The sequence below is a fragment of the Spea bombifrons genome, chromosome 6 (genome assembly GCF_027358695.1).
Source record: "Spea bombifrons isolate aSpeBom1 chromosome 6, aSpeBom1.2.pri, whole genome shotgun sequence".
Classification (NCBI taxonomy): Eukaryota; Metazoa; Chordata; class Amphibia; order Anura; family Pelobatidae; genus Spea; species Spea bombifrons.
Genome location: NC_071092.1, coordinates 41,920,932 through 41,947,365, shown reverse-complemented (window position 1 = coordinate 41,947,365; position 26,434 = coordinate 41,920,932). Strand labels below are relative to the sequence as shown.

General features: G+C 38.8%; 3 protein-coding genes across 3 annotated transcripts; 2 read left to right on the top strand and 1 right to left on the bottom strand.

The window, feature by feature from the left end:
• Positions 1-410: 410 nt before the first annotated feature.
• Positions 411-10,333, top strand: RAD54L (RAD54 like). Its single transcript, XM_053469998.1, has 18 exons — positions 411-548; positions 1,135-1,215; positions 1,506-1,625; positions 3,055-3,115; positions 3,575-3,710; positions 3,981-4,050; positions 4,300-4,588; positions 4,724-4,848; positions 5,850-6,000; positions 6,457-6,583; positions 6,683-6,757; positions 6,864-6,994; positions 7,299-7,409; positions 7,516-7,639; positions 7,802-7,880; positions 8,864-9,043; positions 9,144-9,307; positions 9,471-10,333. The coding sequence occupies exons 1-18, from the start codon at positions 546-548 to the stop codon at positions 9,670-9,672; spliced, it is 2,229 nt and encodes a 742-aa protein (XP_053325973.1). The 5' UTR covers positions 411-545; the 3' UTR covers positions 9,673-10,333.
• Positions 10,334-13,483: 3,150 nt separating this feature from the next.
• LRRC41 (leucine rich repeat containing 41) lies at positions 13,484-22,291 on the bottom strand. Its single transcript, XM_053469997.1, has 10 exons — positions 22,051-22,291; positions 21,332-21,418; positions 21,019-21,089; positions 19,270-20,326; positions 18,919-19,152; positions 17,815-17,979; positions 17,378-17,476; positions 17,126-17,248; positions 16,851-16,926; positions 13,484-14,019 (listed from the first exon to the last, which is right to left on the bottom strand). Exons 1-10 carry the CDS (start codon positions 22,178-22,180, stop codon positions 13,800-13,802), a joined length of 2,262 nt encoding a protein of 753 aa, XP_053325972.1. The 5' UTR covers positions 22,181-22,291; the 3' UTR covers positions 13,484-13,799.
• Positions 22,292-22,706: 415 nt separating this feature from the next.
• LOC128500748 (cytochrome b-c1 complex subunit 6, mitochondrial) lies at positions 22,707-25,610 on the top strand. The gene is made up of 4 exons (XM_053470005.1): positions 22,707-22,853; positions 23,403-23,438; positions 24,832-24,993; positions 25,347-25,610. The coding sequence occupies exons 1-4, from the start codon at positions 22,809-22,811 to the stop codon at positions 25,377-25,379; spliced, it is 276 nt and encodes a 91-aa protein (XP_053325980.1). The 5' UTR covers positions 22,707-22,808; the 3' UTR covers positions 25,380-25,610.
• The last annotated feature ends 824 nt before the right edge of the window (positions 25,611-26,434 follow it).

Sequence of the window (26,434 nt, the reverse complement as noted above, 5' to 3'; positions counted from 1 at the left end):
AGTCTGACAGAGAGGGTCTGACAGGACTAGAACCGACAGACTAAGAGAAACCCATACATTAATTAAAGAGGGCCCGGCTTTCAAGCTTGTTATAAAATAGCGGCTTTGCAAGAATACTAATATTTATAAACATCAACTTTGGTGCAAAAATGCTAAATTTGGAGAACTAGGCGGGAGCCCTCCAGTGCTGTCACCATATTTTGCGCTAAAATGCTAATATCAGACTGGACAGCAGAAACGTTACCTCGACAACCAGTGGGGCGGAGCCTGCCTGTAGTCCGCTCTGGGGCGCAAAGGATCTCTGGGAATCACAGTTCGATTTCCTGTCTCGTCGCTTCTAGATTTGGGATTATTCAATCAAAAAGAACTACAGCTCCCAGCATGCATCGCGTCCCGCGTCTATTACTGCTGCCCGTTTTCATACTGGTCTAGTGAGCTGGGCCCGGGAGAATTAAATGTGGAAGGCTAAGGTGTACCGAGAATGGGGTAACCTGTGACATCTTAATGTTTCCGCCGAGTGGCCCATGTAGTCGTTTTGCTGTATCATGGTGAGCAAGTAATGTCTTAGTGGTATTTCAAACGTGTTCAGGTTGTTGGATCATTTTGCTTTTCTCTCAGAAAATAAACGGAAATCATTATATAAGCTTTACATTTGACGTACTTTATTCTTCATGTGCTTCTCCGTAACAGTTGTTAGCATGTGGAGTCCTTGTTTATGGCTGCTATTAGTATTTTCTATTAAAATGCTCATTATACAGAGTACCATCTTATAAAATGTTATTGATTTCGTTAAATAGCTAATGAAGGAGCACATAAAAAAGGCCCTGAATGCATTTATTGTAAGGCGGGTATATGATCTGAAGACAGTGCATTATTATGTTTTGTGCTAAATTAGATGTTTAATTAGTTTATTCATCAATACTGAGACAGTGAGGTATTATTACTATTAATAGTTATTACTATTATTGATTTTCATTGCATCAATATAGTTCATAGAGCTGATCAATGGAGTTGGCCATTTAAATACACCTTCTAGTACGTTCATTAGGTTGGTCTGTGTTTTGATCAGCTTGATGTTACAGATCGGATATGTTTTTAAGGGTCGTACTAGTATTTTTTGTGCGTTTTGTTTAGAGGAAGAGTCTGGCTCCCAGTCAGTTGGCGAAGAGAAAGCAGGGCAGCTCATCTGAAGATGAAGAATGGCGTGAAGATAAAGTAAGTAATTATTTTTCTTCTTGTGATAGAGGTATATAATGATACCGTGTTAGTCGTAGAAAGAGAGAATGCAAATTTGGTTAAGATGATACCTTTATTGGCTAACTTGACATAAAAAAAAAGTGAAGAAGAGACCTAAATAGTCCCAAAAGCTTGCAATCTATCATACGTCAGTTAATTTCGTGATAGGAAGTATATGATATTTAAATATATGCACTTGATTGGCTAACTCAATTATGATGTTACTTTACATTGATTCCGTTCCTGACATGTTGAATGATCTTTTTAAGGTCCCAAAAAAGAAACGTTCAAACAGCAGTAAGGACGGTCCAGAATGTTGGATCTCACCGTATCGGAAACCTTTGACACCGCTTATCAACCGGCCGGTGTGTCTTGACAGCAGGCAACATGTAAGTGTTTGTGTGTTTTATAGATGAATATGTTGAGGAATTGTGTTAATTCACATAACCTCTGGGACCCAGTGTAGTCTGATTTAAACCTTACATTCTCCACAGAAACTGTCTATACCGAAGTATTAAATGACCATCATACGGTGACATCCAGAGAGCATTTGTCTCGTCTCATGCTTTGCACTCTGTACACTAAACTTCTCTCCCAGGTTCTATGTTGACTTGGCATCCATAGTCTGGCTCGCGCATGGTTTATAGTCTTTATTTTCCCTTATGTCGTATGTCTTCTATTCCCTCTGTTTATTTTCTCCTCAAGGCGACTAATAAAATCCTTTAGTTTCAACTATCATCTCTGTGTGGGTAACATTCACATTTGTGTGTCCACACCTTCACGTTTATCAGAAATGGCCTTGCAGCTGTCTGTTCCTGGGTGGATGAACTCATTTTAGTTTTACTGTGGATGGTTCTGCTATTTCCTGGTGATAACTACACATTGTCTAGTAATTCTGGATTCATCTATTTCACTAACCACATTAAGGAAGTAACTGCACTTATTTCTTCAACATATTGCAGAATCCATCTACAACCAGAAAATACCGCTTTATCAATTCCAAAGTCATCCTCCTTACTTTTAAGACTCTTCAGCTGCCATTCTGATCCTATATTTAACCTCTGATATCCTGCCATATACCGCCATGCCTTCTGCACCCCATCCATAGTATATCTCTGATCCTTTACTGTAGCACAACAGTAACCTGCAAACCATTATTTATTGTGGGCCTTTGTAAATTGTACTTCTCCTGACTGTGTCTGTATGTCTATCCCGTCTCTGCTTCTACTTTTATTGAACAGATGTTTGCAGAATAACATTTCTGAAACAATATGTGCTACGAGAGTTGAGCGATGCCCTTTAATACCATTGCTGTTTAATATTGTCATGAAATACAGATCTGAAGAGATAATCACTGTTGCGCTTCTTTTCTGTATTTGGGCAGACTTTGTAGATTTACACCATCTGGTTAATGAGGGATGGCCCCGGGCCATTTATAATGTGCTATCTCCATGCAGCTGTTAAGCGGGATTTATCCAGCGCATAGGATTATTGCATGTTCCCTTTTTGCCAAACCTGTTGTTACAGTTTTATTTCCTATTTTGGGGTCTATAAGCCAATATGCTGAGCATAATATATAACAATCAGCAGTGTCGCTGGTGCCCAGTTTAAATAATTAAAAGAGGAGAAAACAATGGTGATTAAGCTGCCTGACACTCAGCTGCCTGACATTAAAGCTATAATAATAATATGAAAGCTAATTATTATTGTTTTTATAATCACTAAACAGTTCTGCATCCCTTATAGTTTCTGTTATGTAGGTTGCTTTAATGTTTTATAGATTGCTTTTAATATCACTTTGACTTTCTGTATTTTTAGGAGGAGTTTATACGTAGTATACTATCAAAGCCGTTCAAAGTACCGATTCCAAATTACAAAGGTGAGATTTTTTTTAAATATTTTGTTTTCCAACATGCTAATCATCACAGAGCCGGATGATTGTAGAAAGCATTGAAAAGTTGCAACATACTTTACCTTGCACATTCAAATAGTTTGACGTATGCTATGACGTCTAGACGTAAAATAGTGTTTTTACAATAACATAATTTTTTTCTAGCATTAGTCACAGTATTTTTTTATATATCTGCCCTACATATCCTTTTATTTTATTCTTATGTTTATTTTTTACTGCCATAAGACAGCTGATTCATCAACTCTTATGTTACTTTACAACCTACTACCGTCCATTGTTTGGTCTTCCGCTTCCTATATCTAGCAAATAGTTCTTAACTAACTAAAGCAATAAAAAAGGAACTTTTCGTAATGGGATTTTGAGTGTAAAAATGTGATTTTATTGATTTTGGGATTCACACCCGCCGTTTGCTTTTTCTTCCCTTAGGAGGCCTGGGCTTACGTGTTTTGGGTATCAAGAAAGCTGGTGTAAGGAGGGCACTGCATGACCCTTTTGAGGAAAATTCGTTAGTTTTATACGAGCCTCCTCCACTGAGTGCCCACGATCTACTCAAAGTAGACAAGTAGGTTATTTGTACTGCTATACGACTCTTGTGTGTTATTTTGGAGGTTTGTTTGATGATTAGATTCGCTTAAAATAGCAATTTCTTTCAAAAACAAACAAAGTTTTTTTTTTTGTTTTTTTTTTTATTCAATAGATTAATTTAGCAATTGAAACAAGTCTGGCACAAATAGTATATACATTTGTATGACTAAAATGCAGAATATCTGTCACTTGGCACTGAGTTGTGCATAGAGGAATTACGGGTTTGACTTTCTGTTCCAATTCCCAGGGAGAAAATCCCAGTTCACGTGGTGGTTGACCCTGTTTTGGGAAAGGTTTTAAGGCCACATCAGAGAGAGGTATTGCATTTTTAAAACTTTGAATTTGAACACCCTTATTATCTGCTTATCTGTAATAATGCAAGACGAAAATAAGCGAAGTGCCTGATCATTGAGTGATGCTGGGTTCTGGCTTGGCTCATCTCATGGCACAGGTGGCTTGCCTGTCTGTATGTTGTATCCTCGGTAGGACATAACGGCTGAGAGCTCATAGACAATGTGTAATTTAATTTAATTTGCTATTTATCCACGGTGATTGTTCTTCTTTAGGGCGTGAAGTTTCTATGGGAATGTGTCACGGGCAGGCGTATCCCTGGAAGTCACGGCTGTATCATGGCAGATGAGATGGGTTTGGGAAAGACCCTCCAGTGCATCTCTCTCATGTGGACCTTACTACGGCAGAGCCCAGATGCCAAACCAGAAATTGAGAAATCTGTGGTGGTCTGCCCATCCAGCTTGGTTAGAAACTGGTATAACGAAGTGGGAAAATGGTTAGGAGGAGCAATTCAACCTCTAGCAATAGATGGAGGTTCCAAAGAAGAAATAGACCAGAAGCTAGGTATGTAAGGTAGACCTGTACTGGAACTATTCCCTATTTGTGAATATATATACTGTACAGCATTTAATCTACTAATACGGATTGTGTGTTTATCTTGGAATGCTGTTTATTAAAGCACTGTTCTATCCTTTATAGCTGGCTTCATGAACCAGCATGGGGTACGGGTTCCCTCCCCAATCCTTATCATCTCCTATGAGACATTCCGCCTTCACGCTGAGGTCCTGCACAAAGGCAGCGTGGGACTTGTCATCTGTGATGAGGTGAGCTCAGAGTACCTTTTATTTTTGATGCAGGTGTCTGATTTTTAAATAAAAGTATACGTATAAACAGGCAGCAATGAATAGTATAGACGTGGCTATTTTCATTGAAACAGTATAATTAAAGAAAAATGAAAAGTATAAAAAGGCATGCAAGTGTAAAAAAGTGTATATATAATATACGCACCCACACACAGTTCTGAGTACAAGCGTGCCTTTCACTTGCATATGTTTTGAATAACAGTTTCATAAACCCTGCTCTGCTGCAAATCTCCCATCCAAGCTCCTCAAACATTGTGATAAGTTTTTAATCCTTGGTATGTTTTTAATTACATGCGCTGTAGAACATGTGCCTCAGATGTGAACACCAATATTCATATAAATCTGGGATTACTCTTCACGCATTTAAAAAGTGAATAGGATTTAAAGGATTGTTTTCAAGCATGTGACATTTTATTTTCTGTGCCTTACAGTTGGAAAGTGGAGGTGTCTATTCTGAATCTGATGCATACTTAAAATGGAACTACCATGAAAATATTTTTCATCTCCGGCATAAATTTATAGTCTTGTATCCAGTGATGGTTTTATCGCCTTTTCCTGGAGACCAAGAGGCACAGTGATCAAACTAAGCTTTATGATAATAAAGGGGCTATTGAGTCCCTTCCTACATAGATTTACATTTGTCCAACTATTGTTTACCATAGACCGTATGATAAAGGAGTCCGTGTATCGGTCTAGTAGATTGTGCACAAATAGCAGAGCTAGAGCACATATGAAGGGTTAATATACAGCCCCCTGAAAACATTATATTTTGCAAATATGGCACTGTTTTTTAAACACCCCCAAATACATTTGACCCTTTTGTTGCTATTTTTCATGCAGGAGATACCAACTGACACTTACGCTATGTTTGTGTTTTTTTTTAGCTTCAGGTAAATGTAAGTGGCACAGAACCCTTTCCTCTGTGATTCATAGAATAAAAATGTCTATTTTTGTGTATGTAGGGTCACAGATTGAAGAACTCTGAGAATCAAACATACCAAGCTCTAAACAGTCTGAAAACAGAGCAACGTGTCCTCATCTCTGGAACACCCATTCAGAACGACCTTCTTGAGTACTTTAGCCTTGTGCATTTTGTCAATGCTGGAATTTTAGGTATGAGCATATTCTTTGGAGGGTATTCGTTACATACACACAAACACTGTCCTCTCCACAGGGCTTTATTAACCAGGTTCTGGGTTATTGCCTCTTGGTTTACTGAAATATGACTGATACACATTCATCGTGGTGCAGAAAGACGTTTCTGACTTCTGCCCAGTAGGATAGATGTCAGAGACTGTGATATTCACCAAAGTACTGTGTAAGTGACTCCTACTATGTAAAACTAAACCTAACAATCCATGACGCAGAGGATACATCCAGGTCCTATAGGAGTCTTTTGTGACGTGTTCCCTACGTCCTTGGTCACAAACGGCTTTAACTCTAACAGCAGACTTCATTTTGAATTTAGCAGACATACTGGTAAATACAGCCAGGTTGCTTACCCTAATCTTTTGTAATACCTGCTTACATTTCTACTTACATGTTGACTATTCTAACACTGTGACACAGGGACAGCTCAAGAGTTTAAGAAACGTTTCGAAGTTCCCATCTTAAAGGGAAGAGATGCCGATGCCAGCGATGCTGATAGACAGAAGGGAGAAGAGAAACTCAAAGAACTGATCAGCGTTGTCAACAGGTGGGTGATTTTTTTTCCCCCCTGAAATAAAAGTAAAAACTTTATTGGCGGATCAGTTCAGTGGCTGTGTATACATAATAATTACTGTACTTACTCCAGGTGTCTGATCAGAAGAACGTCGGACATTCTTTCCAAGTACCTCCCGGTGAAGATTGAGCAGGTGATTTGCTGCAGGTAGGTGTCTTACTGAAAAGAACGGTAGTTTGTATTTCAAAGTGTCTTCCCACAAAGGGCCATGTCAACAATAAATATGATTATATGCATGTTTTTTCCACCCAAGATTGACGCCGTTGCAGTCTGAACTGTACAAACTGTTCTTAAAACAAGCTAAGCCTGCAGAAGAGCTGAACGAGGGGAAAATTAGTGTCTCTTCATTGTCATCAATTACCTCATTAAAAAAGCTGTGTAACCGTAAGTATCTTGTATATCTAAGTGTTCGTAATTATAAGAGGGACATCATTGTGTTCTCTGATGTATGAAATGGCACATGGCTGTGAAAGGATCAACACTCATTAGCTCATATTCGAACATCCAAAGGCCGCCTGGGCACCATGTAACGAACTTTAACAATCAAAAAAAATGTTTGATGTTTGTGATGTTGCTGTTTCTCACTGTAAATGAAGATGTTTAATATTTTTTTATCTCTTTTATTGACAAAATGGTTGAAATGGAAAAGCGTAGATACGATTCAATTTGTAATCTTCCTTTTGCACAGATCCGGTCTTGATCTATGACAAATGCGTCGAAGAGGAGGAAGGATTCCAGGGAGCTGTCGATTTATTCCCTCCAGGATACAATGCTAAATCATTAGAACCACAGTTATCGGGTGTGAAGACTTTTGTTTGAATTCATTTATTTATTTAAAAAAAACAATTACGGACCTTGGCTTTAATGGATGCCTTACTAAGATCTGGATTTTTTTTTTTTCTTAGGAAAAATGCTGGTTTTGGATTATATTCTGGCAGTCACAAGAAGTACGAGCAGTGACAAAGTGGTCCTAGTGTCAAATTACACTCAAACGCTGGATTTATTTGAGAAGCTTTGCAGGACCAGAAGGTAGGATTTCTGTGGTTGAATCTTCTGTTGGCAGTCTTAGTTTTTCTTTATTGGATAGACAAATTAACCGACCATTTGGTGTATATGTATAACACAGCTCATGGTGCTCATATCTTGCTTAAAATGCTAATGATTTTTTTCCTCCACTAATCTTTTTATAAGGTATCTTTACGTGCGCTTAGATGGCACCATGTCAATAAAGAAGAGAGCGAAAATAGTGGAACGCTTTAACAACCCTTCAGTAAGTGCCCTGCATTGATTACATGGGGATGGCATATGTCAGGCTATATGCCGGGGGGGTTGGTGTATCTGTGCTGAAAGTAGTTTTTATGCACCAATGAATGCCTGGAAGCTGTATTATTATGATGATCATTATAATAGTAAATAATGTATGTTAAATAAAAAAAAAAAAGCATATATGTTGTGATATTTTGGGACAGATTGAGTGGAGTAGAATCAAATTATGTTCCTTGTGTATACCACAGCCATAAGTGCATGCGTCACGCATCCCAGCATTCAGCAACGTGTTCTTACAAAGTATGCCTTCTATGTATTAGAAATCCTTCTTCACAGATTCATTCATCCCTTAAGGACAAAGGCTTTTTTTATTTTTTTTTATATTTTTTTTCTCCACTACATGACATTTTTTGTGATTTTACTATATCTCTGTTCAACCATGTCCCATGTCCTCTGTTCAACCATGTCCCCAGTTAGAGAACCCACATGATATATTGTTGTTTTTCAGTATAAGTGGGGCTTTCTTGGTGGGAGACCAATAGTGGTCACAGATATCAAAACTACCCCTTAAAACCATATGTTAATGAAAAGAAGACACTTTTTAGGAGGCCATATTATCATCAATATGGATCTAGTCCTGCCGGTGCAACAAGTCGAAGACATAGGGGGTACATCCTGGTCCTATATGAACAGTATTTTGTGACGTGTCCCCTACGTCCTTCGTCACAAACGGATTCAACTCTAACTCTAATTCATTTAAAAAAAGGTGTCTGAGGGTTTCTAAACCTTATAATCAGCCAGTAAAGAATGAGAACTCGATTCTACCTATGATACAAGGAGTGTCAATCAAAGCACATTGACAGAACACCTTAACCCTGCAATCTAAAAGACCGACTTAAGCTCACGTTAGAGATGATAGTGTGATTTCTAAGTTTTCCTGAGGTATGAGAAGAATGACTTTCTGTAACATCTGTTTGGTTTTTCTAGAGCCCAGAATTTGTCTTTATGTTGAGTAGTAAAGCTGGAGGTTGTGGCCTGAACCTGATTGGTGCAAACAGGCTGGTGATGTTTGATCCAGACTGGAACCCAGCCAATGACGAGCAGGCAATGGCTCGTGTTTGGAGAGATGGCCAGAAAAAGACCTGCTTCATCTACAGGCTCCTCTCGGTATTTTTCATCAGTTCAGGATGATTTAGTATTAAAAGCGTAGTTGGCTGTTTTTGCTTGTGGATGAGATGCTTATTTTTTTTTCTTCCATTCCTTGCAGACTGGCACAATAGAAGAGAAGATTTTTCAGCGTCAAGCTCACAAGAAGGCCTTGAGCAGCTGTGTTGTGGATGAGGAGCAAGATGTGGAGAGGCACTTCTCCATTGGCGAGCTGAAGGAACTCTTCACCTTGAATGAGGAGACAGTCAGTGATACTCATGACAAGTAAGCGCTCGGCCAAGATTAAACATTGACCCCAATGGGGAGAAATGCTGGGCTTATTCTTTGTCTGGAGTCATGGTGTGACCAACTTTGTCTTCCAGGGTCTGTTTTTTCTTCTAATGTATCTAAAATGTTTTTTAATGACGTATCCTATAATTCTTTGCAGATTCAAGTGCCGTCGGTGTGTGAATGGCCGTCAGGTTAGGCCTCCACCAGATGGTACAGACTGCACGTCGGACCTCTCACAATGGAATCACTGTGCTGACAAGCGAGGGCTGCAGGACCCCGTACTGGTGGCCGCTTGGGATGCTGCTGTCTCGTTTGCCTTTCATCATCGTTCCCACGAAGAGCAGAGGGGAGTCCTGTGATTTATGTGGAATGAAGTCCAGTAACAGACATAAGCATGAGCTATTTAGTAGTAGTACACTAAATTATTTTAAGGGACCTATTTATGTGAAGGGTAGTAGAACATGACCTTGCAGCTGGATCCAAGAAATAATGTAAATTCCACAATTGCACGTTGTGGAACAACTTGTCTCGTGTGGGTTTTCAAAAAAATACAAAGATGAGTCTGACATCTATCTGAGGAGCCTGCCGTTGTGAAGCCTTTTTGTACCGTGTATTCCATAGCAGCCTGTTCAAGTATACAACATAAATATTAGGTCAAAACTGAAATGATCATTAAAATAGCAAGGTACAATCACGTGACACAATGCTGCCATCCATAATGAAAATATGTCAGACTGCATCTTAAATCTTGCTCTCATGGAATGGAACTGTGTTCACCCTTAACTGAATATTGCTGTAATTCTGTATTGTTTATTCTACAGCATCGGCAGCTTGTTTGATGGATCTATAATATGATGATCTATTGAAAAGGTGCAGAGAACTGGACCACCTCAATCCAAGAGTTGGATTGTAAAAATAAAATAAATGTCTGGTTTTTGACAGAACAGGGCCCTTCTAGGAACATCTTCCACATCATGATGTCATCCAAAGCTACTAGGGGTTAGAAAAGAGTAAAAAGAAAAAAAAGAGTATTTTGGCCCCATAAACTCTGTGCATCATTCATCTAGACTGTTAATGTAATCTTTAAATTCCTGCATATGTTTTAATATGCTTACTTTACAAGGTGTGGAGAAAAATGTGCATAATTTGTGTATATAAAACCATTTGGTTTTTGTATGTGTATATATACCGGTGTGTGTATATATATAATTGGTGTTCCTTGTGGAGTAAACTGACACATTGCTCTTAGACTATGGGGCATTGAGATTAAAGTAAAGGTCTATATTTTACAATTGTTTACTTTAACTTATATCTCCTTTCATTTTACTTTTAGATTAATTAACCCATGTGCATTTTCTCAATTATTACAGAAAAAAGTATAAGAAACAAATATTTAGCATGGACCAAAAAGTATCCAATTATCATAAGTCTGTATGTCTGTGTTCTGTACAGTTTGAACTGTTCATAATGTGTCTTTCTCCGTATAAAAATAGTAATGTATCCCAGTGGAGTATCCTTATCTATTACTGTGTATTCCCTTCCTGATATTTCATGATCTTAAGAATACAGGCCATGAAGGAACCACTGGAACGAGGACAGCGTACTCTCCAGCTGGTTACGTTTTCAGGGCTAGACCTACGCCAATATTATTGCGAATCCATCTTATTTACCGGTATTTTTTTTACTTGGCAAAAATACACCTTTTATACCCGAATATAAATTTAATTTGTCAAGACCTGCTTCTTTTATTCAATGCCACCCTAGTAATGACAGAAGTAAGGTCATCATCCATTCATGTAAACATATTATGGAGGATGTAACATGAATAAATGCAAGGTTACGAAAGGTCGCAAAAATGATATTTCATGCTTTTCTTAGGTTCAATATTCTGTTCAGCCCTCGCTCATTGACGCTTTCTTTTAACCCATACAAAAACAAAATTTCAAGTTTGATAATCAACTTTATTAGTGTACTTTATCCAATTTTAAACAACATTCAAGCAAGTCACTTTAAAAATATTTACAACAGCATACAAAGAAGATACAGTCTGTAATCAAATGGAGAGGTATATTAGTTTTCCTTGGCACGTGCTGGTTATTAATGCTGCTCCAGAAATTCTGGAGTAAGAACAGAAATAAGACTGGTTTCTGAATCACAGAGAAAGGACAGTTTGCTCTCTTTGATTCTGTATAAAGATGTGTCTTAATCAGCTGTGAAACCCTACGATCAATGGGTGAAATTATTTACTATACACACTATATGTTTGATCTTTTTTAATAGCCATGCACTATAGTATTTTTTCTAGATGCCCAGTGTGATTCCAAACACCAAAGGTTCTAATATATTACATTGTTTTAATTGTCCCCAGCCGGATCGTATGTAATAAAACAAAAACAGCTCTTTTACCCCTACCATCAAAAACCCTTATATTTTGTTTTAACATCTCGCCGTAGCAGGTGTATCCGGGATCTACAATGGCTTATCTGTAATTGCATTTCCACTCTTTTGCTGAGAGGATGATGTACCCCGGGATGCCACTGATCTGTCCTGATGATTGAGCGCTCATGGAATAGCTTTTTAAATCTTTGTTAAAAAAAAAATAATGAAAAATACTGGTTTTGATGAAATAGCCTCACGGGTAAGTGGAAACATTTTCTTTAGATTGCTTTACAAGCTCTCGTACTGTTCAAAAAATGCTTCTGTTTATAGATTATTAAATAGAAATTATAACCCGTTTCTACTGTGCTATCGGCGCCACCAGTGCTATATAAACAGGTATCTTTACAATCCCATTAAAGTCTTTTAAGACATTTTAAGTGCTATCTCTCAACTCCGCTGTGCTTTTGAACTAGGTATACGAACTGGATCTAGCGTTTGATGCTTTAAGCTATATTACTGTATTAAATTAAATAAATTCTTATGGAAGCGCTGCTGTCTCCATATGATGACCCGGATTATTGCGGGGAGGAAAATCCTGAAACTCCTCCCCCAGATAATTTGCAGGGGTTGATGGGAATAATTGTAAACTTGTTTGAGCCGGGCCCTCCTCACCTGTTGTCTTTGTAAGTCATTTTGTTACATACTACTTGTTATGTCCCGTCTTCCCATTGTACAGCGCTACAGAATTTGATGGCGCTATATAAAATAACTATATATTTGTGCTGAATGAACTGCCTGTGTAACAGATAAAACAGATTCAATGAAAGTCCATTTAAGTTATGTACATAACCCCTCAAAATCGTGCCCTTCTCAAACGCTGAGCTTTATCAAAGTACCATCTGCTGAAAGGCTTGGATGGGTATCTGGCCTTCCACAAAAATCAGCAATTAATAGAATTTTATGCTATGAATCAGTTTACTTAGCTGGACCTGGAAAAAAATTTCTTTTAGGTATGGTTTTCCCTTTAAAGACAGCAGACCCAGATCAATACAGATGGTGTAAGTTCTTTGATCGGTGTTAAGGCTGCGCATGCACTTAAGGGCTGGTTACAGGTCGGATTTGAAGTTTCTGGAGGTGTTAAAAAGCTCTTGGTTGACTTTCAGACAATTCTGTAATTAAAGGTAGATATTCTTGAATATGGCCTCTCATCTGAAGGAGGTTTACATACACAAAGAAGATTGTGTATTTCTATGCCCTTGGATCAGTGTCTTCCGTATATCACTACATAATATTCGACTGATATGCATCTCTTTGTAACGCAAAACCAAATGGATTTACTGTCATTTAAAACACCACATACCATTTTCAATATTTCCATATGATAAGGCAGAAACGTAATCTTAAAAACCTACAATAAATATATGAGTTTTCATTAAACATCAGCTGCACAGATTTTTGATCGTATCAATGTCAGTGGTAAGCAGACAATGTTAAGAAGGTTTTCTGGTCCTCCAGACACTGCTGAGTGCAACAGATGTGCCCCCCGTCCTCAACAATTCTCTGGCACGGGGCTGGTCACCCGGTAGCCCTCAATGTTAACTGTATGACCCCCCCCCCCCCGCCTGCCTGCAAATTATCTCTCAACTATTTACTCTGAATGAAGATGAACAGCACTGGATAGCTGGGCAGACTGCGGATAGCTTGCATATCTGAAAAGTTCTGGCAAAAGACCCCCAAAAATATAGTACATAATTAAACAACTGGTTTTTTTTTTAAGGAAATCAGGAATAATTTTGGATTATCCAAGTGGCTTTATCCGGATAAAAGTTCTGTGCTTTGCACAAACTTTGGTGTCTGAATTTAGTCTTCCAAGGACAACAGATGATGCATGCATTCACATCGGCGCCTACCGAACATGTAAGCAGGAAAGAACTCGGTAGGCATTATCAATTATGGAAACATGCGCAAAGGACTGTCAGCTTGGAGCTTTGATTTCAAATAAAAGAAGAATGTTTCCCTTAACTCTATACACAGCCTTTTGCATATACAACATGCAATCTTTACAACATGTACTTATCCGAGACAAGGGGAAACTAAAAGTGCCGCGTCACATGACGCTGATGTGGTCGGCGAACGACTGCGTGGACTCCCAGGCGTCACTGACTACACAGCACATCCCCTCCAAGGACTGTAGGGCTTCCCGAGCCATCATCGGATCCCGATCCAGCAAATTCTGGGAGATGCATAGGTGCCTTAGAGTGGTTTTCCCAAATCTTTTCATTTTCTTTGCAAACTGGAGCAGTCCATCAGGCTTGATGCAATTGGAGCTGGAAATGACAAAAACATTTTAAAGAAATGTCAATTAAAATATAGGAAATAGCCAAACTATCAAGTCTTCATGTGTTTTATCTCCAGTGTGTGTATTTTCTTAAAAAAAGCATGCAATTTAATTCTGGATTTCATATACAAATGGAGAGCAAACGCAAGCAAATGCACTTTTTCAAAGGTCTCCCTCCTGTACAGCTTGAGCGCCACCTGCTGGAGACTCCGTAGCCTTCAGGACTAGAAACCGCATTCCCGCTCTACGGCTTCTAATGACCTGGTGGATTTATAGGATTTGCTCATAACAATGCGGTATGACAAGTGTGATGCAGGAAAAGTGTATTTTCAAACAAAAATATATGCAACGCTGTCATTCGGTCTAAGCTAGGTAAAGAAAAAAATTAAAAAGGAACACATTATCTAAATACTCATGCATCGAAGACGTGCGTAAAATGTATGAATATCCGCTTGCTATACTATTTCTTGTAACAGATGCATTAGATATTTGGAGTATCTGTCACTTGGCACAGACAGATGATCCAGCAAGGTGTCAGGTCAGAGGGGATTGTAAGTAATTGCTATTATAAAGCTATAGAGTTACTGTAGGGATCTGAATAATGTATAATGAAGGACACGGCCACAAAAAAGACCCAAATGTATCCATAGGATGAACTGAAAGGCTTTGAAGTTGACTTTAGTTAAGAACCATTTGCCCCGTCTAATCTACCACTTTTTCCTGATGTAGACATAAACCCTACAGACCGCAACTTGGTCTTAATGTATTTAAAAGGTTCTAATCGTACATCTCCTCCAAGCTACCGAAATCCCTTACCAATAAAGCATTCCTATTAACCCAAGAGAAGATGAAGTCTACAGATGAAAGTGATCCCTTCTATCTGATCAACACAGAAAAAGATGTAGAGTCACATAAGCTTTCAGGACTTCATAGGTCTCTCTTTCAGATGGAAAAAAAGACCTCTGAGGATCCAAAGGACTAAAACGACTACAGTGTTTTTTTATGTTGGTCCAATAAACATTATTAATATTCACCTTTTTTTATTTAATTAACAAAAGGCAGCATTTAAAAGACAGGCAATTCTATATCTTTCATCTAGTGAAATATTTCAGAAAGATTATTATTCAGCAAATCGTTTATAACAGAGGTAACCTTTTTTATCCAGTCCCGGATATCGAAGAAATCTGTTTAGCATTAGAGTACCTATTTTTTTATTCTCTAAGCCTAGGTGGGTCTTTAATTTCCTCTTTACAGCTTTACCTGTAAAACTTTTTTTATCCATTGTAGATGCTAACTCCAGGAAGTACTAATTCTATGATGAATTCATATTGTTTTGTGTATTAATCGGATGGGAAAGCACACTAAAACTATTGTATTTCTTCATATTTATTTACTTTTCTTGAAAGTATCACTAAACTTAATCTTGTTTTTTTCCCTTTTCAAAGGAAATTAATAAAGGAAGAGTGTCTCATGTTAAAGGGACCCTTTAGGGAATCATCTTAACTGGATATAACCATTTTGGAAGGATTTTAATATATTAATTCTACCCCACCATGAGATTTCAATATCTTATTAGTTGATTTGAGGAGAGGTAAGAAATGTCCTTTTATTATATTATATGGATTAGATGTTTATTTAAAACCTAAATAATTAAATTTCTTTACATAAAATCAAACTTGGCTTTTAGGGATTCTAAATGAATTCATATGAATATTTCAAGTTCATTTAGAGATCAGCTTGTTCAGCTTGTAATTGGAGATTTTACCGAATATTTCTTTCAATAACTCTAGGAGTTTTTGATCTCTAAATTTTATTCTGTAAACCTGATATTCTAATATTGTCTCTGCATCTATAGCAGTAACATATAGCAGAGGAGACAATGGACACCCTTGTCTGGTGCTATTGTAAACATTAAACCTTCTGAAGTTATTCCTTGGTTCTAGCAGATGAGACTGTATATGTCATAATAGCTTTAAGCTTCCGTCAATCAAAGCCGAAGGTCCTTAAAGCCATCTCTAATAAATAAATAAATAAATAAATAAAAAACCCCATCCGACTCTGTCAAAGGCCTTCTTGGCATCTAATAACAGGGTCAGTAATGGCCATAATCTATCTATAATTCTGTTATTAGTTGAAGGTCTGGTTGGAATAAATCCTACTTGATAGTTATTAATTTGCTAAAATAAATCAGTGTATTTGGTATTTAATAAAGACATAGGTCTATAGCTCCCTATATAATCTTAATCCTTACCTTGTTTTTATATTGGTATATTAGCTCTTAAAAGCTCTCTTTTAAACGTTTACATTTTGTTAGATGTTAATAATAATGACTGTCAATCTGTCTCTCATTAATTTGAGAAACAGGTTGCCGAAGCCATCTGGTCCTGGTGCTTCCCAAATTTTTAATTTATGTTTTGCTTCTATGACCTCCTTTTCAGTTATAGGCAAATGTGAGGCGAGTTTAGGGATTTTCATATATCTTAAGTACTCATTTATATCTTTTTTTTAGCCTCCTTTAGACTCAGATAGTAATTATTAAATGCTTGGCCTATACATTCTGGTGACCCTCTCTAATACCCAGTTATTTATTTTCCTTCTATTACCTCTACTGGTGAGTAGATTATCTGCCCTACTTCCTCTATAATAATACTTTAACTTTAAATAGTTCACATTTTTTGTTGGTTTCGTCATCTTTCCTTTTATTTCAGATAATCTGTCTATATATTTTCTTTCGAAAACAAATCTAATAATTTTCCTGTACCTGATATCCGATTAGATTACTCCGTAGATATATTATAAATTTTATATCAAGATCTGTACCTGATATCCAAGTAGCGAATTGAAGACAATGAATCTGGGGCATACATATCTGCCATTATAATCAATCCATCATTTCCTATAAACAGTAAAGTACATAGAAGAAGAAAAAAAAGATTATTGTTTTTACAAGTCAAGCAAACACATTCACATTATCCTGGATCATTTTTATACATCACATCTACCCCCCCCCCCCACATTCCCATAGATTCCATAATCTTTGATGGGTTACAGTCCCATAAACCATCAAAATACAGCAGCAGAACAAACTCCAGTACCTAGACGATTTCCACAGATGTTCAAGACCTTTAAAAATGGGTTCTTCTTGAGTGCAGCAACAAACTGAGTGAAGAATTCTTCGGTACCTCTTTCAAACAGCCGACAGAACGATAGCTTGACCTCTGCAACACACCAAGTCTTTCAGTTCATGTCTAGCCATGATCGGACGTAACAGATTCAGAAAAAGAATACGTTGTCCTACATGCGTACAATGAAGAGAAGCACCGCGTGATGTCAAACACTTACTGTACCTTCAAGGCTGGAATTCTTTAGTAAGTGCACGAGTTCACCGTGCGTATCGGTTAGCTTCATATCATGCAGGTTTAGCCTCCTCAGAGATGTGTTACGTTCTGAAAGTGCCCAGAAAACAAGGCTATGAGAAGCACAGATGGTGACAGAACAACATATGTCTGCCTAGCGTTAGACTGATGGGCAAAATAGTTTTTATCCGCAGTCAAATTCTAGGTTTCTATGATTTTGGCAGGTATTGTATAGCTAGGAACTAAATATCGCTCCTAAAGTACCGTAACCAAATGGTGGGTTTTCAGGATTAGCACTCAAGGCACTATAGATCATGGGTCTGTCGTCCATGCGCTAAAAACAATCTCTTCTATTTGGTCCCAGATTTTATATTCCAATACAGTCAGTTAATTCTATACATGGTTTCATCGGCGAGGAGAAGTGTTACCTGTGAGTGCTCGTAGTACACGCCTTAGAACATCCTGGCTTGGAAATGTAGCGTTGTCCAGAGACAGCTCCGTGAGAGAGGTAGAGGCTTCCAGTATGGATATTAGACGTTCAGAATGCAGGGGGTCCTGGGGAAACCTTATCTCTAACTGCTTCAGAAGGTTTTCTGCAAATACAGAAACATATAGCTATGTGATCATTTGGGAAAGTTAATTTCTAACTGAACTAACAACCTTTATCCCAACAAAATTACAGCTTTGTCAGTATATAAACAGTTTTGGACTAAAACAGCCACACCAAAAAACAAATATATATATATATATATATATATATATATATATATATATATATATATATATATATATATATATATATATATATATATATATATATGCCCTTCCAAAGTAGGGGTGTTGGATTTAAAATAGGGTAGATAAAATTTTAAAACAAAAAAAATTAGCACCAAAAAATGAAACAACGGTCACGGTTTATTACTGTTATCAGGAAGGGTTCTTTTTTAATAAATTATATTTTTTAACAATCTAGAACATTGTCTGTCACTCTCTGTACCTCATACTCAGCGTGACTGAGACAAAGTCAATGTTTCAAAAGTCCTATGAGGTGTGGCGATCATGTGAGTCACCGACTTAATTGTAAGGCAGTGTCCTGGACGACGAGAGGCGGTGGGTACAGAGCACACCAACAAAGAAAAGGAATCCCAGCACTCCAAACAGCTTCCAGTCTATATGACACTTTATTTAGCGAGAACAAACAAAAGCTTTTGCTTGCTTTTGTTTGTTCTCGCTAAATAAAGCGTCCTAGAGACTGGAAGCTGTTTGGAGTGCTGGGATTCCTTTTCTTTGTTTTTATGCTTCAAGAGGGTTTATGCTGTCCTAGGAGCTTGAGTGCAGAACCATTTTTTTGTTTTTCACAGTACAGAGCACACCGTCCATCAAACCTTGTAACTTGTCATCATCAACACGGTGTTTAAGACGCATTAACTTGTTATACAGGACACAAAGGGGTTAAACTTCGTAACACTTCACCTAAAAGAAGGGCCTCTGGGTGTCTTTATGTAGAGGATCATTTGGCATTTTTCACCTACCTTTAAATTCAAATTGGCAATCCACGGGCGGTTCATTCTCACTGTGGTTTTCAAGGTCAAAACTTAGAGACAAAAGCTGGAGTGAGGGGAAGGTGGTGAGTATCGTGTGGGCCAGATGCAAAGTAGGAACATAAGCAGTGAAGTCACTCATGGAGAAGACACTGAGACGGCAGCCTGGACACCTCGACAGAGCAGAGAGGGCTTCTACCACCAGGAAGATATTGACACCGAGATCTAAAAGGAACAGAACGAGTACATGACCAGGATATTAATGCCTATTGGGGGGAAAAAACCTTCAGCCGTTGTTTAAATACACTTAGGTTCCTTAAATATTAATTAGGAAGACCATACCATTGTAAGCCATCGTCAGTCTCTCCAACGACACCCAGGACCGGAGAAGCTGGCACAGGGAACGACAGGAGTTCATAGTAAGGGGAATATTGTGCAAATTGAGAGCTTTGACACTCCGACAACGATATGCACCTTCAAGAAACGGCATTCCAATTATTTTTTCTTCCAAGGGCTTCCTCTTGACACTGTCCTTGTATCCAGGATTTTTGTCTAAATCATTACCCTCCCCCTTTGGAACGCTGAAAATAAAGTCATATAAGTCATCTGGATCGGATTTGAGGCTGCCCTGGAAATCCGACCCGGATTTGAGATTTTTCCTTGAGGTAGACGCTACTTTGCCGCCAGAGGCAGCCAAAGGCAGCTTAGAATTGGGACCCATTACATTTCTTGACTCGGCTCCTTGTGATCTGCGAGTCACTGGGTCAAGAGCGACTTCAGAGTTGGTGATATAGGGGTCTGTGGAAACATTTTGGCTAATGTTAAGAGGCTGCAGGCTCAACAAGGCACTTTGACTGCCTACTTCCCCTTCTACACTATCCCTGGAATGGACACTTGAGACACTCGGAGCAAGATCTGCCCCAAACTTGGCTTCATGGACAGTATTACTTGTATTTTTCCGTGGGTTCTTTGAACAGAACACACAGGGATAGTCCTTATGTTCCTGCCAAAATCCAGCACTGATACATAAAATCATTTCCAACAGGCTGTTGTCAGGGGCAGGCCAGGAAAGCAGGGACAACTTGTTCACTTGTCCATGGTGGATGAGACGGTGAAGAAGCAACTTCAGTGAGTTCAGGGTGGCGGGGTCGGAAGAGCGGAGGTGAAGGAATTTTAAGGTTTCCACGGACTTGGAGAGACATTCCAGTACTGCTGGTGTTAGCTGCGACACTCCATGCTGCTTATTGCTGATGGTAAGTTCCGACACATGCCGGGAGCTATGAACCAAAGGTGAAAATCTCTTGTCGTTCAGACGCCTATCAGAAGAAACATCCAAAATTCCACGGAGCACATTGTGGAAAAAGGCTTCCAGGAACTTTTTCCTCCAGCAAGTTACAGTCTGTAACAAAACACATCAACAAAGTCAACACAGCTGCAACACTAACTTTTAGAAACATAGAAGATAAGGGCCAATTGGGTCCATTATTTCTGCTGTAAAGATACAAACCTTAGGCTATATGTATATGCCATGCATGCTGACATTACCTCACTGTATTAACTTTTAATCTTCAGGCGTTCATATACAGTTTGTAATTATATATATATATATATAGATTTTTTAAATTCTATATACTTTCTTAATAGTAGTGTGATCCTGTGTTGGCAGAAGCGTCACCTTGGAAGAAGAATTTGCAAGGTCTTCTACCTGTAAGATAGGCGTCCGCTTTCCCTCACGTCATCATTTCCTATTGACGTATCAACATCATATCTCTGTGATCCATGAAATCTGGAGAGACTACAAACAGGGAGGCACTCCTAAGTGTGGGGTCTGGGTTGGGAGCCCAGCTTGCCCCTGCCCAAGGGTGGCCTTGATCACCATGTGTTCCATGGTGCGGTAAATTAGACATGCCCTAGGCTTTTGATCCTACTGGAGGGCCATTTGACAGAGCAGCAAATAGTTAAGATGGACTGAATAACCTCCGCAGCACTGTGACAGTGAGATCCAGGTACGTAGAAAACAAGCATAACGGAACAACAAGAAACCAAAGTGCTCCACACAGCCATATCCCGCACAAAAAACTCAAAACTCACCCCAAATCTTGGTGGCTTGCTTTTCATGATATCGTTCCAGTGCTTGCACCATATAGATTGAGTGGAAAGGCCTATGTATCAAACAGCAAGCAAATCCAATATAAATGTCAGCAGAGATTACAAAACATTATTTACTTCATGTAGAGAATAAAGAAATCAACCGAACGCATTACAACACAATCATTTAACAAACCCCGCTAACAACTGGTGGCACTGGTTAGGCACCAGTAAGTTTGTGCAGAGGCAGTACATCGATTAAACCTGAACTGATCAGATATTATACACGAATCGCAGTTGCTTGATCCGTACTCACCTTTCTTGACTGCTGCTTGCTCTATTCTTTCCAGATAGTAAATATTCAGCAGAGGCAAAATTCCTTGTAGGATCACCGCTGGCAAATCTAGAAAGAAATCAAAAAAAAAATAAAGAATTCTAAAATTTCTGAATCAGGTTCACGGCTGACGGTAGCATCCGCTATGAACTGCTATTATTATTATTTATTGTTTTATATAGCGCCATCACATTCCGCAGCGCAGTACAATTTAACGTTACTATAATTAAAAGGAGGCATAAAATATATACGGACCTGTTGTTTACTTCTGGAGACGGATTGTTCTCTTGCATCAAGTAAACAAGAACTGCATATAGTTACTAAAATTGTTTTACCTAAGAGCAGTTGGACAGGTTCATTTTTTTGGGGGGGGGGGGTCACGCCCCAAATTAAAATATACCTGTCCAGGTGTGTAGGAAAGGCTTTGTCTTGGTGAGTTTCTGATGGCATTTTAACGCACACACATTGATTATTAAAGCGTAACAGCCATTGCCTTTTTTTTTTCCCTCACTTAGTTACTTCATTATTTTGAAACCCTGTATACTGGGCTCCTCTGATCCAGGGATGCCCACACTCACACTGGCATCTGTGGCATCAGTTTAACTTCCCTGGCTCCTCTGACAACATTTAAATGCACCACGTTGACAGTTTAAGAGGCTGTTTCCATGGAAATAGTTTATGCCGCTGGAACCAGGTCTTACCCCACACATCTTGCTCCAATCTGTCCATGTTGGCAGTCACAGCCCTGGCACAGAGCTTAAACAAGGTGGGCGTCCCTCTAGCATCTTCCACCGCTTTCTCCATGGCCTGGGTTCCCCTGATCACCAGCATCTGCTCATCCCAGGGGAGAACCGAAACCAAGAGCGACGGACAAGTCAAGAGGGACTAAAACCGCAAAGCCACTGAAGGGAGCTACTGGTCAGGGTGGGTAGAGGGGAGCCATCTTGGGAAGGTCAACGGAATGTTTGGTCACGTGGAAGAGACTACAGTGACTTTCGGTAGCCATATTGGGAAGGTCATCACACGCCTCATTCATAATAATTGCCTGCATAGTCAGACATATACACGCAAACAAGTGTGTAAATTTTATAATCCAACATTATATATATATATATCTTATAAAGTCCGTCATATTACGTGCATGTATGTTTCCAAACACGATGGATTTTATTACTGTTGTTCTATATTCTAGAAAGCAGTGTTAAAGTGTAGTTCTAAATATGGCGCAATCACCATGGAAGCCAGCTGAATGCGCTCATTGCCCCGCATGTTTTGTTTTTATTCTCCCACTGTCCCACAATGCATCACGGTGTATTCCGCTAGTATAGTGACAGCTCGCCGGGTACTAACGCTTCCGGACCCTCCCTCTCCATTAATTTTACACCACTTCCGGGTTGTGGAGCCGCGTTGGTGACGTGTTTCCGGCTACTGACCCCTTCTTGTCCTTCTATCTGCAGAGATGGTGCTGGAGCTGGAGAAAGTGTTTGCTGGCGAGCCCGAGGAGGTGAGGGGCAGACAGTAGAGAGGAGTCTTAATCCTCTGAGGGCATTTCGCTGTATGTACGGGACGGGGTGCGGCCGTCATGCGGGGGGCATCTTCTGCGTCATGGAGGAGACTCATGCGGGCTTTATTAATCTCACGCGCGAGAACAGAGCGGAATATTTATTCTATTGGAATATCTTCAGAATGGAGGGAAATTCTTCATTAACCCTTACAGCCTCAGAATGAACACTGGCTCTATATATAATATCAGAAAATAGCATCGTAGAGGACTTCCCGTCATCCTTCGGGTTTCCTTTTTCTCGGATTATATTGTTACCCTTGGGGCAGACATTATGGTCTGACAGGGGCACAAGTGTCAGAGACAATTCTTTTTAAAGGCCATAGAGCATAATCCACCACCATGCATGATATAGAACATTTTTTTGTCATTATGTGAATAAAGGAATTTTGTGTTATTTTATATTCATTTTTTTTTTTTTTTTTTTACTCTGACAGATTTATACATGTATAATGTACATTTAATTCACTTATATTGCGTTATTTGTTACAGGAGGAAGAAGAAGAGGAGGAGGAAGTGGAATTAGTGGTAAGGCGGGAGTTCTTACTAGTTGAAAAATGATTATTTGTTGATACTGAGGTTATCAGCTAAGCTGCCATTATTAGACCTGGAATTAGGAAGACCCCATGAAATGTGCCTGTGACCTTGTTGTTATTATTATTTATTGTTATATAGTGCCATCAAATTCTGTAGCGCTGTACAATGGGTAGACAGAACATAACAAGTAGTATGTAACATAACAAATTGACTTACAGAGACAACAGGTGAGGAGTTGGGTAATGCTGTCTGCTGTAATCAGCCCCATGAAAAGGGTATGGTTTTTATTGCCTGTGTAAAGGTACTTCTCTAGGTGTTTTATTGATACGGGTGGAAATCTGTAACTCTCTTTTGTTACAGTATGTTTTAGTTTTATGTCGGTCGTGGTCAAGGTGACCTTTGCACTCAATCATGTTCCTATAAACCCCATTGCAAATTCCATAGCAGTAAACAATGAGAGTTGTGTTAAATAGAGTCATACAAAGTAATAAGGAAGGAGTAATCAGTAATTGGTTACATTGGTGATTGCACCATTGTTGCCATTCTGCACATTACACGCTCCTTTGAAAATTCCTTGTGCATCCACTGGTTACATAAGCAATATATATTGACATATATGCTTTTTATCTGTTTGTGTAGCAAGATATTTTAGAATAAAGTGGTTATTCTTAATAAGAAAACCATAGATGATTGACATTTAAGTAAAAGAACATTCCGTGTGTCATATTGCATTGTAGGTTTTCCCCCGAATGTTTAAACTCCAGCCGTTGTAGAATTCCATCAAAAATATTGTGCTGATTTTCATAATTAACTTTGCATAATGTTTCAGACAGCTGTGTATTAGTAATTTTGTATGAGATCTAGCTGTGTTATTTTAGACCGATCTACAAATCAAACTCTTCATCGCACTGCTTTGTGATAAACCATAGAATGGCTCAGTCTTAATGTCCCAGATACTGACACTGAGCTGAAAGTCTATGGAGGAATAGACCTCATAGGCTAAGCACTAATATATAAGGTTTGCCATAAAAATGATCTCAGTGTGGCGAGCAGGGAAAGTCACCTAATATATCATGAGACTGACAACAATGGCAGCTTGCAGGTAAACATTTTTATTGGAACAAAAATGAAATGAAACGTTTTCTTCAGTGCTAAACTACATTACCGTGTGCAGCATTTTCTTGAATGTGCAAAAAAATATTTATTTTCCATGATTTCCCCGTTAACAACAGATAAGAAAAAAAAAATGTACATATTGTATTAAGAGAATACTTATAAACCGGCACAGCTCGAACTCCATACGGTTCTAGAGATCAGTTACATCGTTCCCTGTAAAGGTGAGATTGTAATCATTGATTCGATGTTTGATCCCATTTTCCTACAGGATCCCTTAACAGCGGTCAGGGAGCAATGTGAGCAATCCGAGAAATGTGTGAAATCTCGAGAAAGATTAGAGCTGTGTGAGACTCGGGTCAACTCCCGCTCGCGCACGGAAGAGGAGTGCACTGAAGAACTCTTTGACTTCCTACATGCCAGGGACCACTGTGTGAGTGCAATGCCCTTTGTTAATAGAGGAGCAGCAAACAATCCACTGCTTTTATATGTATTCTATACATCATTTGGAAACAATAAGCTTAAATGGGTCGTTTTTATTTTGTGAAACTACCTGCTTATAGCCAGCTTGGGTGCAGAGAATGGGTCTTAGAAATAGTCTGTTAGTATTAGTCTCATTTCTGCTGGGGGGGAGGAGTATTCCGGATGTGAGACTGACTGATCAATGCTAAATTTAAAAAAAAATGCCATGGTACAGTCCCTTTATTGAGGTAGATATAATATAATTGGCTATAAATTTGGTACTTTGTTTTTCTGGATACTAAACTTTTTTTTTTTTGTTTTCAGGTGGCCCACAAATTATTCAAGCACGTGAAGTAGGAGATTTTTCTTTCTAAGGAAATCATTGTCTCACCGACATCCATCTGTATAAAGTCTGATGTTAGGCTTTTGTGACTCCTCATGCTAATGGATTATAACTCCTTGAGCCTGTTGCCAATACCATTATCTTACAGACAGTGGAAAGTATCTCCTGGCATGGATATCTAAAATACAGTATGGAAATCTGCTGTGATTGCTCGTGTTAATAAATATATTCTATGTGGAATTAAACATTATTTCTTCTCTTCTCTGTTTACTCACTCTAACGTGGTCTAATTTTATATGTATTTCTGATGTATGTTTTCATGTATAACATTGGAAGACATCAGTGTGATATATCTGTTCCTGTAGATATCCCACTGCTGTTAAACAATGCCAGGGTTTTCATTGGTGGCCTCCTAGCCATTGGACTACAATTCAAATCATCCTCCATACACAGCTGACTGATCTGGGGTCGTATAAACAGGAGAGCCCAAAGGCTTTGACCCTGCTCCAAGTCAAATTGTCTTAATTAGGTAGAATGTGATGAGCGTAAAGCAGGTCAGTCTGTACTGTAAATATGAGTGATATTCAGTGCGTTTTAACTAGTATGAAAGTCCAGCAGAGATTATTTTTTATCTTGTTATATAGTGCAGTACAATAGTACAATAGTGCTGTACAATGGGATGTCTCACCTTGATGCTTGTAGGATGCCACAAAATCAAAGCACCTGTCTTGGAAACTCCATCTTTGTCATCTGCAGTTATACTTTAAATGAGCTTCTCTCTTCTACCCTTTTTTAAATGAGCACAAACATATTTGGCCATAAACTGAAGGTATTGCACTGCCAGTAACGGCTTACTGATGTGACACACAATGTAGTTTGGGCTGAACAGACAAATTGGACAATTATATAATATTCTTGAACGAAAACAGTCAGGATCCCTAAATTGCCTGCCACTTAGAAGCTGAAGAGCTCCGGTCTAGCAGCCGCACTCCTATGGTACAGAGGGGGCTAAATGTGCAGGGTCAACAAAATCACAAGTCCCTGTACATGGGGGATTTAAAAAACTCAT

Excerpts from the sequence above, each read along its gene's own strand:
- RAD54L (XM_053469998.1), top strand. Across the intron at positions 7,640-7,801 it reads AAGCTTTGCAGGACCAGAAG|GTATCTTTACGTGCGCTTAG; the intron begins GTAGGATTTCTG and ends TCTTTTTATAAG. Across the intron at positions 7,881-8,863 it reads AACGCTTTAACAACCCTTCA|AGCCCAGAATTTGTCTTTAT; the intron begins GTAAGTGCCCTG and ends TGGTTTTTCTAG.
- LRRC41 (XM_053469997.1), bottom strand. The coding sequence starts at position 22,180 with ATGCTGGTGATCAGGGGAACCCAGGCCATGGAGAAAGCGGTGGAAGAT. Across the intron at positions 20,327-21,018 it reads GCAAGCCACCAAGATTTGGG|ACTGTAACTTGCTGGAGGAA; the intron begins GTGAGTTTTGAG and ends GTTTTGTTACAG. Across the intron at positions 19,153-19,269 it reads ACTGACGATGGCTTACAATG|ATCTCGGTGTCAATATCTTC; the intron begins GTATGGTCTTCC and ends TGTTCCTTTTAG.
- LOC128500748 (XM_053470005.1), top strand. The coding sequence starts at position 22,809 with ATGGTGCTGGAGCTGGAGAAAGTGTTTGCTGGCGAGCCCGAGGAG. Across the intron at positions 22,854-23,402 it reads TTGCTGGCGAGCCCGAGGAG|GAGGAAGAAGAAGAGGAGGA; the intron begins GTGAGGGGCAGA and ends TATTTGTTACAG. Across the intron at positions 24,994-25,346 it reads TACATGCCAGGGACCACTGT|GTGGCCCACAAATTATTCAA; the intron begins GTGAGTGCAATG and ends TTTTGTTTTCAG.